Source organism: Haliotis rubra, unplaced genomic scaffold (genome assembly GCF_003918875.1).
Source record: "Haliotis rubra isolate DU_JTF1 unplaced genomic scaffold, ASM391887v1 Scf180, whole genome shotgun sequence".
Classification (NCBI taxonomy): domain Eukaryota; kingdom Metazoa; phylum Mollusca; class Gastropoda; order Lepetellida; family Haliotidae; genus Haliotis; species Haliotis rubra.
The window spans coordinates 1,438,231-1,454,554 of NW_025765781.1; the positions used below are offsets into that span (position 1 = coordinate 1,438,231).

General features: G+C 40.3%; 1 protein-coding gene across 1 annotated transcript; it reads left to right on the forward strand.

Moving 5' to 3' along the window:
• Positions 1 to 1,567: 1,567 nt before the first annotated feature.
• On the forward strand, positions 1,568 to 10,159 carry LOC124273408 (sulfotransferase 1A1-like). Its single transcript, XM_046708666.1, has 6 exons — positions 1,568 to 1,658; positions 3,778 to 4,022; positions 4,907 to 5,230; positions 5,823 to 5,923; positions 8,334 to 8,478; positions 9,831 to 10,159. The coding sequence occupies exons 2-6, from the start codon at positions 3,851 to 3,853 to the stop codon at positions 9,944 to 9,946; spliced, it is 858 nt and encodes a 285-aa protein (XP_046564622.1). The 5' UTR covers positions 1,568 to 1,658; positions 3,778 to 3,850; the 3' UTR covers positions 9,947 to 10,159.
• The last annotated feature ends 6,165 nt before the right edge of the window (positions 10,160 to 16,324 follow it).

Consider the following 16,324-nt stretch of genomic DNA (forward strand, 5'->3'; position numbering starts at 1 on the left):
TGCAGAATTAGTATAAATGATTCAAAAACCTTTGGTCTATGCTGAAAAGAATAAACGGACAAGCGCATTCGAGAAATAATATTCAAATTGAAGATTGGTAAAATCATTTTAGTGACGCGTTCTCAGACTCGGATAATAACAGTAAATCACGTGACCAGTCTGACACAGAAGTGAATAATTCTAATGGTTCTGATTATATTTAAAGTTTCGTAGAAGATATTAAATTACATTTGTGACGTCATTCCATTGTCTGTTCGCTCCATTACTTTTCAGGAATGGAGCGATGTGTACCAGTTTCAAAATAAAACCTTCATTTTGTCATTTTGACATTTAATTTTGATAACAGAAATATTCCCAATACTTCGAATGTAATTTAAGTAGGGTAATATGCTCGTAACTCTCCATTCCTTAAAAATAATGGAGCCGAGGCCCCGGAATGACGAGTTACTCGGACATTACCCTCTACTTCTTGACTCCCCAATTACCAAGGAGGAAATACTTCATAGTATCACAAACCTAAAAGCTAATATATCTTCTGGTATAGACTCTACCATCTATGATTTTTAAAACACTCTACAGATTTACTATTGCCACTCTTAGAACGGATATTTAACATCATTGTGGAAAAAGGATACTCCCCCAAATCCTGGTCCATTGGCATAATAGTTCCTATATATAAGAACGGTGACCTAAATGATCCTGAAAACTATAGGGGCAAAACATTATTATATGAGTGAGTGAGTGAATTTAGTTTTACGCCGCACTCAGCAATATTCCAGCTATATGGCGGCGGTTTGTAAATGATCAAGTCTGGACCAGACAATACAGTGATCAACAACATGAGCACCGATTGCGCAATTGGGCATTTTTAAGCTTATATAGCAAAGAATTTACATCTACCATAAATAAGAGATTAGTTAAATGGGCAGAATCTGAGAAAAGATAACAGAATTACATCTGCCATATCCGCCTATATAATAGAGATTACTAAATGGGCATTATATCTTTGAAATTGTCTGTTATTACTTTTCAGAATGGAGCGATGTGTACCAGTTTCAAAATAAAACCTGGACATTTTTTTGAAAACAGGAAGTGGTACACCTCTCCATTCAAATTTTTGCCTCCCGCTCTGGATCAGTTCCATATAGTAATGGAGAGGAGATACCCTCTACAGAATGTCCAGGCGTCTTAACAGACTAAAGTTTGGGACTTCATTAAGTAACACTTAGCGATAATATACGACAGTTCCGGGTGAGAACTGGTCTTCAGCAACCTATGCTTGTCGAAAGGGGCGACTAACGAGATCGGGTTGCCAGGCTAGCTGACTTGGTTGACACGTCATCGTATCCAAATTATCATGCTGTTAATCTCTGGACTGTCTGGTCCAGACTCGATTATTTACGGACTGTCGACATATGGCTGGAATATTTTTGAGTGCGACGTGAAACAACAAACAAAAATACAATATTCAAGTTGTGTTTTCTTTTTGATCCGGTTTTGTTTTGGTCTTTGCCGGGAAAATGATCCGCCAGTAAAATGATCCGGATTATATTTGGTCCCTGTCGGTAAAGTGATCCGGGCGACTCAAGTCGACTGGAGCATATGGCACGTGTTCACAGCAATGGAAAAGACTTGGGGTGCAAAGAGATAAGATAATTGTGAGTGGGTTTCTATTGATCTTTTTGACTGTGGAGACACCTTTCTTATGATTATGTTAACTTTGGTGAATCTTTATTTGAGTTTGGGAAACTATCGGTTTTGTCTTGTCAGACAGGTGGGTTCGTGTATCATTTTTTCGTGGTATTTAGACTTGAAGTTTTTGTGAGCAACCAAGATGAAAATTAAATATTTAAAGTTCTTCGACTGGATCGAAATAATTGTTCATTTTAGTATACAGACTGAGCAGTGGACAGATATCTTGCATACTTAGACTTAAGCTGCGGCGTTTTTGTCATGTCAGAAGTTACACTTTGTGGCTGTGGACGGTGTACAAGTACAGTCCGTTTGAGACAAAATGATACTTATGAATTGCAATCTAACACAAAAACAAATAGACATAAAATATTCAAACCAACGCGGACTGCAATAGACAACAGACCAACTTTAGAAAAAAATTGCATAATTTGTGTCACAAAAATAAAAACGTTTAAGAAACTGTCATTTATTTGTGCGTTTTCCCAGTTTGTTACAAGGGTGCACTGGCAACTAAAGGAACAGCGTTAAAAGCGAGATGCACGTGCGTTAACGGGTTCTCAACAATTTTTTGAGCTGGCGACATGACACGTACCCCAGCTGCACAGGCAGTGCGCTGTATGTACTTAGTAATTGCATACTTGGGTCACCCCCTGTCATTTTCATCCTTGAAGAAATCACAGACTTTGTAAATTATAGACTTTAATTTTCTCTCACTTTTGTCAATCAGCAGTAATCACATGTCTCTGACGTCACTAATGCACGTGCATCTCGCTTTTCGCGCTGTTCCTTTAGTTGCCACTGCGCCCTTGTAACAACTTGGAAAACGCACAAATAAAATATGACAAAAAAAACGTATTCAAGGGAAAGAGCCGTCTCTGTTTTGTCCCTCCCTCCTCCCTCGTTGCTGTAATGCTAGCACCACCGTCGTTATGCTCACAAACTTAAGATTACTATTTAACGTCAGTGTAAACATTAGGGGTGTAACGATGCATCGAACTATCGATGTTTCCAACTGTTGAGTCTCCGATAGTAATTAATCGATGGTAGAAACGATAAACTATCGATGCATCGATAGTATGTGTGACTATCGATAGATTAGTAATTGACACCCGTTGATAAATGCGCAGCGCAAAATACAGGAAGTACCAGATTCGATCACTTTGATTTAGAGTTAACCGCCCCTGTTACCTCTTAAAAAACTTTATCTGGGTTTGAAGTTTCTTGTCAGTTATCAAAAGAGACTGACACTACTTCAACGTGTTAGTATAAACTATACATTCATTTGGGAAAAGACTTCAAATGAGACAATTCAATTAGAAAAAAAAACTATTGCAATAGTTGGTCGCAATAGACTATCGCTATCGCAATGGTAACTTGCATTAACGCATGCTTGTCGTAAGAGGCGACTAACGGGATCGGGTGGCCAAGGTCGCTGACTTGGTTGACACATGTCATCTTACCCCAATTGCGTAGATCGATGTTTATTCTGTTGGTCACTGAATTGTCTGGTCCAGGCGCATGTTTTAACCAACCACCGCCATAGATCTATAGCCAAGTGCGACGTTAAACAAAAAACAATCAATCGTACATCGTATTACGTAAAAACTATCTCCGGGAATACCAGTGTAAATACTGTATTAGACACATGTATTATCCCCAGCCAGAAATTGAAGCATGAGACCAGAAGGTGAGTGAGTGAGTGAGTGAGTTTAGTTTTACGCCGCACTCAGCAATATCCCAGCTGTATGGCGGCGGTCTGTAAATAATCGAGTCTGGACCAGACAATCCAGTGATCAACAGAATGAGCATCGATCTGCGCAATTGGGAACCGATGACATGTGTCAACCAAGTCAGCGAAACTGACCACCCGATCCCATTAGTCGCCTCTTACGACAAGCATAGTCGCCTTTTATGGCAAGCACATGGGTTGCTGAAGACCTATTCTACCCCGGATCTTCACGGGTCCAGAAGGTAATATGCTGGAAAACAGACAAAACAAATAATCCATCTGTAGCAGAAATACCTCCTCATGTTAATAATGTTATGGTTTCCCGATTAATAAACGTATATATTTCATTTCAGTCATTTCCGAAGTCATTCACAAATACGTTCAAATGCTCTGATCACTGGGTTTGGGAAGACAACTACCGTCGTCATGGAGTTGATTCAAGTAGCCGATGATGGTGGAGATGAGATGACGCTGGTAAGCTACAACGGCCGCAAATACCCAAAGTTTCCCGGATGTGTGGATACCCAAACATTGGAGAGATTACCTTCTGTAGAAATCCGTCCTGACGATATTCTCGTGTGTGCTTTCCCTAAGTCAGGTAGGTAGACTGTATCAATGCAATAATATAATGATGGTAAATTCGCAATCTACATTAGGGAGTCAGGACCGCTTACAAGAAGTACTTTATACCAGAATAGTCCAAAGATGGTTAGAGAATAGTATACGTGGGTCATGACGGAAAATGGGCAAGATATCGAGCGAGACTTTTGTCAGCTTTTCGATACAGGGTTTCCACCCGAGAAGGGGTTTCCCCAAAGATAAATGTCATGCAGTGAGGTCACCGTATATGGGTTTCCCAGAGGTTTGGAAGGAAGACATAAATGCCACCGTAAGAGGCGACTAACGGGATCGTGTGGTCAGGCTCGCCGACTTGGTTGACACATGTCATCGGTTCCCAATTGAGCAGATCGATGCTTATGCTGTTGATCACTGGATTGTCTGGTCCAGACTCGATTATTTACAGACCGCCGCCATACAGCTGGAATATTGCTGTGTGCGGCGTAGAACTAAACTCACTCACTCATAAATGCCATACAATGACGTCACCTCAAATGGGTTTCCTCAAAGTTTTGTTTGGTGTTGGCGATCTATAGCTTGTTTTTATATTGTATTGTCCAAATAGTGCTATCAGTTTTAACTCTCCATACTAGTTTTAGTTGTAATTGTGATATTCTAGTTGTTTTACTGTCCTTCGTCGGCAGGTTTCTTATAATATACATATATTTCATTTCAAAATCAAATATGTTCTCGTCACGATATGGCTGAAATATTGCCGATGTGACGTTAAATAATAACTCACTCACTCACTCAAAGTTTTGTTGGAAGTCATAAATGTCCTACAAGTAGAAGTTGTTAAACGGCGTCAAAAACTCGAACCTATTTTGCGCTAACCAAGAACCTGCATATGCTTTTACTTTACAGGGACTAACTGGGTCTGGGAAATGGCTCGCCTGCTGGTGGCGGGAAAACTCGACCATGATGAAATCGGCAAAGGGACTGCCATGTTGGAAGCTCACCTTGAAGAAACCTTCAAAGATCTCCCTTCCCCCAGAGTTCTTAACACTCATTTGTTGTTTGACGAGCTTCCTGAGCAGGTAAAAGTGAAGAAACCCAGGATACTGTACCTGACTCGGAACCCCAAGGACGTGACTGTTTCATATTACAACTTTGTGAAGAAGATGCCAAAGTACTACAATTACACAGGAGAGTGGAATAATTTCGTCCGACCATCTCTGGAGGGGAAGTGTGAGTGATTGTCTTTTTCATTCTTAGAACAAATATTAGATAGGGGTGTGGGGTAGTCTAGTGGTTGAAGCGTTCGCTCGTCACGCCGAAGACACCCGGGTTCGATTACCAACACGGGTACAATGTGTGAAACCCATACTGCTCAATGCTAAAAGCGACGTAAAACCAAACCCAGTCAGTCAGTGAGTGATGTTGCTGGAATATTGCTAAAAGCGACGTAAAACCAAACTCAGTCAGTCAGTGAGTGATACCGCTGGAATAATGCTAAAAGCGACGTAAAACTATGCTCATATATTGATGAGTGAATGAGGATGGTTTTACGCCGCATTTAATAATATTTCAGAAATATCACTGTCGGGGAGACCAGAAACAGGCATCATTCATAACACCTATGCGGGGAGTCAATTCTGGGTCTTTGGGATGAGGAGCGAACGATTTAACCACTAGGCTACCCCACTGTCACAAATAACAGTTATGTTCTCCTCTACTTCAGTCCAGGAACACGAAGTCTAATCCCAAATCCTCCACGAGTAAGTTTATTTTATTCATCAGCACCATTCATGTTCGTGGTTATCTATGCAACGTGTTTCAGTTGATTACGGCTCCTGGTTCGACTATGTGAAGGACTGGGAGGAGGTGAAGAAGACAACTGACGTCCCCATACTGACACTTAGCTATGAGGACATGAAAGAGGTGAGCAGGACCACTGTCAAAGTATACCCGTCGTAACCTATAGTATTGTATTGTGTTATGATAATGTTACGTTTAATAATTTGCCGTGTCTAAAGGGTTTAAAAGTCCCCTTTGAACCTGCAAAGTAGAACACAGACTAGTCTTAAATATTCAATAATATATTGCACAAACAACGAGCAAGCTTCAATGAATCACAATACAGATTTCTAGTACAATGCAATTGAGTCACAAATCTAAAGTAATGGGTCACAAATATAAAATATTAACTAACCAGAGTATTGACATTTACAGTGAGAGCAGATATACTAACTGAAGCTTTTTGGCAATGAGAGCAGTCAGGCAGTCAATCTTGAATGTAGGTCAGCTAGACGAAGGCAGACAGATGTATATAAATCCAGTGATATGAAGTCCGTGTGTGAGTACCGTGTCGCACAACACAACAACCATCCTTTATATAGCCCTTACAATTCTCGAGCATTCTAGTAAAGATAGGCTGCATCTTTATTCACTCAGAATGTTATCGAAATTCGTCGAACAAACGACCGGTCACAACAATTATAAAGCCAAGGGAGGCAACTCTGAAGCGCTATCTCAAAAGGCGTACCGCTACAAAATACTATTGCCACTGAACATACATGATGCACGATGTGAGCCGCAACCCACTCTCAAAACTTTAAACATTGTGACCCATAACTATCGCTTAATCATTGATTTTACAAATTAAAAAAAACACACTCTCATAACAATGATGATACCTTTAAATATAGCTATTCCTTGCTTAACCCGTGAAGATCCGGTTTATAATTGGTCTTCAGTAACCCATGCTTGTCGTAAGAGGCGAATTACGAGATCGGGTGGTCAGGCTCGCTGACTGGGTTGACCTATATCATTGTATCCCATTTGCGTAGATCGGTGCTCATGCTGTTGATACATGGATTGTCTGGTCCAGATTCGATTATTTACAGACCGCCACCATATAGCTGGAATATTGCTGAGTGCGACGTAAAACTCAACTCACTCACCCCTCTTTGCCTAAATACATGTCGTCCAATGTATACTCAAAGTAGTGTTCATTATTCTCACAAGACATCAGTATGTATGAGAGGACGAGTGATTATGATAATTGTAGAAGTAATCTGTCCGAAAGTAAACTCTCTGAGTGAGGTGAGGTGAAATTGGGTTTTACGTCGTACCTGAGAATATTTCGCTCATATGACGACGTGCATGCGTGTGTATGTGTATGTGCGGCTGCTTGTACTAAAACAGACTATAGCTGGTATTAAAAATCTCTGAGTACCTGGGTTCGATTCCTCGAACGGGCACAATGAGTTTGGCCACTTGTTTGTGCCAAAGTTGCTGGGAAATTGATAAAAGCGGTATAAACCCTAACTCACTAACTCCTTTTTGTTGATTTGGTGTTTTGATAGCATTCTGACATGACAGTCAGGGTCAATTGATGGAGATTGTTCAAAATGTAGTTGAAGTCCTTGAAACCTTGCGTATGAGAATATTGATCTATTGAGCTGAGCAATGCATATATCAGTCATTTCATGGAAGATATCACAATATCCAACAAACGATTTAGATGAGTCCCTGTGGTGCAAGTATCTAACAAGCTGGGTTGAAATTGAATACAAATCTATAGAGCGTTGTTTCATCAGCTCATTGAAAAATGAATGTTATCCCTAAGTACCTTTGACCGTGCATCGTCAAATTTCACACAATTGTTTGATCAGTTAAAGTGTTAAAAATGGAGGTAAACTTTCTGTGTCTGGAGGTGAACATTATATATTTAACTGTTTTTTCAAACGGCACGTGTTCATATTGAGTAGTTCTTGTCACCTAAGTATTTAGAATATTAATGATGAATAGAAACATATAATTGAGCATCCCTCTATGAAATGGGAAAATGCTAGGTTCAGTTATCAATTGGAAGTATCAAAATACCGAGAACTCCTCCTTAGTAAATATGTTAATCTGCTTATCAGAGAGACAATGAACTCCTGTTTGTGTAACCCTCTTGATCACAATATGGAACAAGTTTTTATGGATAACAACTTCTTTATTTCGTGAGTGCGACGTTTCGATACAGATTCTTGTACCGTTGTCAAGCAAGAGTGATACATGAAGTGGAGGAGCTGCATATATATACTGTATATAACAATGAAACAACATACATTGTAATTGACAAAGGAAACAACATAATTGCCATAATTGGTTAAACAACATACATTGTAATTGACAAAGGAAACAACATAATTGCCATAATTGGTTCCATAAAAACTTATTCCATATTGTACGTCTCAACTTCTAAAAATGCCACTCAAACAAGTTACTCTTTTGATCACGACGTGTTAATGTTCATTGAGTTTGTGTGATCATGATACTAGTTTTGTTGATGCGTTTAAAGGATGCATACACTGAGTTGAAGAAAGCGCGAGAGTTCCTAGGAATTGAGAGAAGTGATGATTTTGTGAAGGAAGTGTGTGATCACTGCAGCTTTGCCTCAATGAAGACAATCAAGACAAAGTCTTCCGAGATTGTGTATAGAAAGGGTGAGTATTTCTCTACAAGTAAAGCTCTGTCAAGATTGAACAACGAGAGGGTGTGAGTCTTTCTCTCACAAGCTCTGGTAGAGAAGGCATCGAGTTCGGGTGAGTATTTCTCTCCCTCTAAAGTTCTGGCAGATGGAACATCGGAAAAAGTTAAGTATTTCTCTCCCACGACGTTCTGTGAGATGGAATATTTAGACGGGGTTAATGTTTATATACCAGTAAAGCTCTGTCGAATAGTAGCGAGAAAGTATGAGCATTTCGCTCCAAGTAAGACTCGGAAATCAACGCATAATCAGTATCAACCAGTATGCTCTGTGAGTCAGAATAATCTGGAAGGTTACCTATATTTCTCCCTGTATGCTTTGTGACATGCCATATCTTGAAAGGGTACGTGTTTACCACAGTTATGCACTGTGAAGTACAATCCAGAATGGGTAAATATTCATTCCCCTTATGCTTTGTGACATGCATGGGACATACAGAGATGCCAACATGCAAATATCAGAAAAGAATACATAAAGAAATATTTCTACTTGAACCCCCGAAAAGACAAATTCCATACCCTCATGGCATCCCAAAATCAAACAGCCACAAAATATCTCGCAATGTATATATATATATACCAAGCCATGAATATGAGATCCTCTGCATAACAGATGTGATATTATTTACTATATATTCTTTTATATTGCACCTTCTGCTACTGTATGTATGTAAAATGTACTATAGGCCTACGGTCTCTTCAGTACTGTAAATAAAGATTGATTGATTGATTGATTGGTCACGTGTATTTCTGTCTAGAATCTTTCCTATTCGTGTAAATAAACCTTTTCAAAAGTATTTTTTATAAAGTTGTCACCTTTCACTAAGTAGGTGTTTTAAGTATTACACTTTTTAGGTCCAAATTACACTTTTTCACATCCAGTATTACACTTAGGCCCAAAATAGGGTTGACATCTCTGGACATTCAGAAAGCCAAATATAAACCTGGTGATATATTTTCTGTTGAATCAAACATCCAGTAAGTTTCAGAATTAATCTCTCAATATACTCCTTGGAATTGGATAAAGGAAGAAGTAGTTTCCTTCCTGTACGGAACTTTGGAGTGGAGTATCTGGAAAGGCAAATTCTTTACCTCTTTCCTGCTTGTAAAATTGAACATCTAGGAATGTACACATCGAGGAACAGAATACTTCTTCAACTTGAGGGTACTGACATTCAGTAAAAAAGACGCATTTTATGCTGACATGTTGTTGCCTATGTTGGACGGTACTTTTGTGATTATAAAAACTTTATAATCATTTTGAAATGTACATACATCTGATTCTGGCTTGCATTTCTGATGTTATTAGGTGGTACCGGTGACTGGAAGAATTGGTTCACTGTCGCTCAAAATGAATGGTTTGACCAAACCTACAAGAAGACGACGCAAGATTGCCCTTTGAAGTTTAGGTATACATTGAAATAACATTACTCGGTAGGGGAGGCAATTATTTTAGAGTAGTTCATAGAAAAGCAGTGGGCAGCAGGCAGAATGAATGGACGATCAACGTGTTTTGTAGAGAATAGTCGCAGTGGCCATAGTGCCAAGCACTTTTGGTAATGAACCAATCATCAATTGTGAGAGTTCAACCGATTCCCAACACTAGTGGATACAGTGAGTGTTGTGTGTTGGTGAGGGGGCGGGTGTGTGGGCGTGGGTGTGTTGTAGTGTTGAGAATTGGTTGAACTCTCACAATTGATGATTGGTTCATTACCAGCCAGAAATCATCGAAATAAATTGGTTGAGTTCATTTTGCAGGATTTCCTGTTCAGATTGTTAATGCACATAAGTATACAGAAAAAAACATGAGGTTTTCTGTTTTTGTTTTATTTAGAAACCGCGTAAATTCCACATCCAATATAAAATGATGCAACTTGCAACCTTTAAAGTCCTCAAGTAATATTCAGTCATAACGTTTCAGTAAGTGTAGTAAGTTTTCTAAACATTAAACACGTTTTCAGGCCCTGACAGCTTCTAAGATACCTTTCTTCGTGAGACGTTTCAAGCAGTAAAACAGTAGTTCAAAAGTCGTTTGTGTTCGATTATGAGAACATGTGATCGATTGCTTGGCCCGTTGGTCACTCCGAGCAATTCCCGATTATTTCAATTAGTCGGAACACCACTAGTGTGTTGGTGCTAGGGTAGATAGGGGGTAGAGCGGATAACACTACAAGGTTGACTGAGTGATTATGGTTTACACCGCAATGGGTTTCACTCTTTTTTTGTATGTTTGTTATTTGCCACACTCAGCAATATTCCAGCTATATCGCTGCCGTCTGTCAATAATAGACTGGACCAGACAATCCAGTGACCAACAGCATGTGCACCCATCTACACAACTGGAATACGGTTCACACAATGTTCCTTTATGGGGAATCGAACAAGGGTGTTTGTCTTGACGAGCGAACGGCTTAACCACTGGACTATTTCAAATGGGTAGAACACTTTAGTAGGGATGCATACAACCTTAAAGTACAACAGTTACAGTACAACAGTTACAGTACAACAGTTACAGTATGCCACATCAGATTATATACAACATGAGCGGATACTTTGTTTCAACAATATATGATTTCCATCGTACCTTTGATACAGTGAAGACAGTGGGGGAGTCACGTGGTCAAAGCAATTCCCTGCATGGGTGAAATTGGTGAAACCCTATTTCCTCCCCCGATGTGATGTTGCTGGAATACTGCCCAAAATGGCGTTAAAATAACTTATTCACTTTTATCAAATGCGATGTCTTATTTATAAAGTCACTCAAGAATGTTTGTCCCTAAATGTTGTCTGTATGATTTGAAAAGGAACTGTATCTTAAGGGTTTTATTCCATAAATATACTCATGCCAATAATGGTTGTCATCCCCTTCATTCTTATTAATAGCCCCGTGAAGATCCAGGTTAGAATATGTCTTCAGCAACCCATGCTTGCCACAAAAGGCGACTATGCTTGTCGTAAGAGGCAACTAACGGGATCGGGTGGTCAGGCTCGCTGACTTGGTTGACACATGTCATCGGTTCCCAAAGGCGCAGATCACTGGATTGTCTCGTCCAGACTCGATTATTTACAGACCTCCGCCATATAGCTGGGATATTGCTGTGTGCGGCGTAAAACTAAACTCACACACGCATACATTCTTATTAATAGGCTGAGGGGTGACAGCCATTATTGGCATGAGTATAGTTATTAACTGCCCATTCATATTTCAAATGACTTTTGTCTGCACATAATGTCCTTCTCCCTTATTGGTGATTAATAAAATGAACTGCCGTAAACATGAAGTAAAACTGCCTTATTGTTCCTATGCATACAGTTGAATAATATCACTGTTTACCAATGTGTGGTCCTGTCTCCAATATGACACATTTCCAACCCATATGTGGAATTGGTTCCATGGCGCCTCAACATTTCTTGAATAAACTTGTAAACAATTCATGTGTTTTACCATTCATTCAACAGTTAACCGTAGGTTGTAAAAATATTATTGGGAAGAATTAGTTTTTATAAATGTTTTAAATGCAAAGTGACTTATATTGTAAAATAAATTGCATAAAGTATTTGATACAAGTTTAATGAATTGCCATCTGGATTTTCTAAACTGCAAAAGCACTTTTAAATTTTGCAATCACAGAACGAAAGGCAAGCCTAAAATGAAACAATTATCATTCAAAGTTTTCTTAGAAGGAAAAGATGAAATGTTCGACTTTGTCACATACCTTCGGGGATCGACCGCCTCCGTGGTGTAGTGGTTAGAGCGTCCGCCCGGAGAGCGGATGGTCGCGGGTTCGATCCCCGACCGCGTCATACCAAAAGACTTTAAAATATGGTACTTGTTGGTCCCTGCCTGGCGCTCAGTATTAATGGGTACAACAAGGACTGGTCGGCTCGGAGTCAGTATAATGTGTCTGAGTGGGGTATTCATGCTTCACTGCGGCATGGTATCTCAGTGGGCTAACACTATAAAACCAGCTTCAGTCTGGGCTAGTACAAGCAGCCGCACATACACATACACACGCATGCACGTCGTCATATGAGCGAAATATTCTCAAGCACGACGTTTAACCCAATTTCACCTCACCTCACCTGCGGGGATCATGAAAGATAAATGTCAGTACAACGTGTAATTATTGGACAATTCTGTAATAACCTGCAATTATTGATTTATTTGTATTATACAGTTGTGCTTTACTGTGTTTAAATCATTTACATATGACTCGGTTATATACAGTCCGCCACCATATGGCTGGAATATTGCTGAGTGCGGTCAAAGAACAAACAATTAAACAAAACATGCCACGTTTATGCTTAGTTGACCCAAGTACATCGCTTTGCAATCCTCATATCAGGTACATTCAGGCTAAACTCACTCATTCACGTGACAAGGACGTAATAGTATCGAAGCGGACTGTAACGGCTTATGAATGCAGTAACATGTGGGACCCGTGAAGATCCGGGGTAGAATAGGTCTTCAGCAACCCATGCTTGTCGTAAGAGGCAACTAACGGGATCGGGTGGTCAGGCTCGCTGACTTGGTTGACACATTTCATCGGTTCCCAATTGCGCAGATCGATGCTCATGCTGTTGATCACTGGATTGTCTGGTCCAGACTCGATTATTTACAGACCGCCGCCATATAGCTGGAATATTGCTGAATGAGGCGTAAAACTAAACTCTTCACTCACTCACTCAGTAACATGTGGTTTCATATAGTACTAATTTTGGTCCACAAACATATGTAACATCTGGATTGAGAAGACTTGAATTGGAGTGCGAACCTACTAAAACAATTGACAAAATATCTTAACGTTCGCAAACGCTTATTATGGTTGATACAATCATTCACTATAATAATTATATATGCCTCGTTCAGCATATAAAATGCTGGATACACACAATTTCACTTGATACAAATGTCTTCAATGATAACACTGACAGTCATGTAGGACATATAGTAGCCTGTCCAGAATACTGAGAGTATGGTTTTACTGCGCGTGACACCAGAAATAGGCTTCACACATCGTAACCATGTGGGGAATCGAACCCGGGTCTTTGGCATGACGAGCGAACGCTTTAACCACAATTCAACCCCACCGCGACCAAACCCTTAGTTCCATAATGCCCATCCTACGATTCAGGCTGTGATAAACGTATTCATCAATCAGTAGTTCTGACAGGTGTCCAGTAAAGGACAGATCATTCATCATGAATGGGAACTAGGATAAACCGACAAGCTATATTTACAAGTCTATGTTGGGAAGTAATGTGTTGTCGTGAGCAGGAACTAGAAGAACCAGGTGACATTTCACACAATCCTTTGAATGCAAACCCAAAGATAAGATTTGAGTCGGTTACAAATTGAGTCGGTTCCCTTGTTTAATGTTCGGGTTTGTTTGGACCAAGACCGTGCATGTGTACGTCAGTCCGGGTGGCTCGGATTCAAACTCAGGGGTAGGTGCAATGTGGTTATGCATACGTAAAGTATGTTATATTGAAAACACATTGCCATATACAAATCAACATGACGGTACGTATGCTGTTTGTTTTATCAGTCTTAAAGTGACTTAAAGTGGCGCTATTGAGCCTTCTGGTCGGTTGTGTCTTCGAATATCACGATGTCATTTTGGAATGTGTACATTGTTACACTATTACTGAGTTAATTTCATCAATTTCAGACTCGTGAAGATCCGGGTTAGAAGTGATCTTCAGTAACCCATGCTTGTTGTAAGAGGCGACTAACGGGATGGGTGGTCAGGCTCGCCGACTTGGTTGACACATGTCATCATATCCAAGTTGGGCAGATCGATGCTCCTACTATTGATCACTGGATTGTCTGGTCCAGACTCGATTATTCACACAGGTTGACGGTTGACTTGACTGACCGTGAAAGTTTGCTTACTGACATGGATTGACAATGATGAACACTTATCTCGTTCAGATGTGTCAACGAGAAAGTACCTCTTTCAAGCTATTTACACGGGCTCAGACTACCCTGCTCAACACTAAAAGCAACAGAGCAAAACTTAAAATATCAGAGTATGTGTTAACACCGTCACAGACATATGCAAAGCAAGTGTTGGTCATTTTGAAAATCACGGGTGTATATGGTACAAGTCAAAATAGGTTTTGCATCGGGCATCACATATCCCAAAGGACCGCCTCCGAGGTGTAGTGGTTAGAGCGTCCGCCCGGAGTGCGGAAGGTCGCGGGTTCGATCCCCGACCGCGTCATACCAAAAGACTTTAAAATATGGTACTTGTTGGTCCCTGCCTGGCGCTCAGTATTAATGGGTACAACAAGGACTGGTCGGCTCGGAGTCAGTATAATGTGTCTGAGTGGGGTATTCATGCTTCACTGCGGCATGGTATCTCAGTGGGCTAACACTATAAAACCAGCTTCAGTCTGGGCTAGTACAAGCAGCCGCACATACACATACACACGCATGCACGTCGTCATATGAGCGAAATATTCTCAAGCACGACGTTTAACCCAATTTCACCTCACCTCACCTGCGGGGGATCATAAAAGATAAATGTCAGTACAACGTGTAATTATTGGACAATTCTGTAATAACCTGCAATTATTGATTTATTTGTATTATACAGTTGTGCTTTACTGTGTTTAAATCATTTACACATGACTCGGTTATATACAGTCCGCCACCATATGGCTGGAATATTGCTGAGTGCGGTCAAAGAACAAACAATTAAACAAAACATGCCACGTTTATGCTTAGTTGACCCAAGTACATCGCTTTGCAATCCTCATATCAGGTACATTCAGGCTAAACTCACTCATTCACGTGACAAGGACGTAATAGTATCGAAGCGGACTGTAACGGCTTATGAATGCAGTAACATGTGGGACCCGTGAAGATCCGGGGTAGAATAGGTCTTCAGCAACCCATGCTTGGCATAAAAGGCGACTATGCTTGTCGTAAGAGACAACTAACGGGATCGGGTGGTCAGGCTCGCTGACTTGGTTGACACATTTCATCGGTTCCCAATTGCGCAGATCGATGCTCATGCTGTTGATCACTGGATTGTCTGGTCCAGACTCGATTATTTACAGACCGCCGCCATATAGCTGGAATATTGCTGAATGAGGCGTAAAACTAAACTCACTCACTCACTCAGTAACATGTGGTTTCATATAGTACTAATTTTGGTCCACAAACATATGTAACATCTGGATTGAGAAGACTTGAATTGAGTGCGAACCTACTAAAAACAATTGACAAAATATCTTAACGTTCGCAAACGCTTATTATGGTTGATACAATCATTCACTATAATAATTATATATGCCTGTTCAGCATATAAAATGCTGGATACACAATTTCACTTGATACAAATGTCTTCACGATAACACTGACAGTCATGTAGGACATATAGTAGCCTGTCCAGAATACTTAGAGAGTATGGTTTTACTGCGCGTGACACCAGAAATAGGCTTCACACATCGTAACCATGTGGGGAATCGAACCCGGTCTTTGGCATGACGAGCGAACGCTTTAACCACAATTCAACCCCACCGCGACCAAACCCTTAGTTCCATAATGCCCATCCCACGATTCAGGCTGTGATAAACGTATTCATCAATCAGTAGTTCTGACAGGTGTCCAGTAAAGGACAGATCATTCATCATGAATGGGAACCAGGGATAAACCGACAAGCTATATTTACAAGTCTATGTTGGGAAGTAATGTGTTGTCGTGAGCAGGAACTAGAAGAACCAGGTGACATTTCACACAACTTTGAATGTAAAACCTAAAGATAAGATTTGAGTCGGTTACAAATTGAGTCG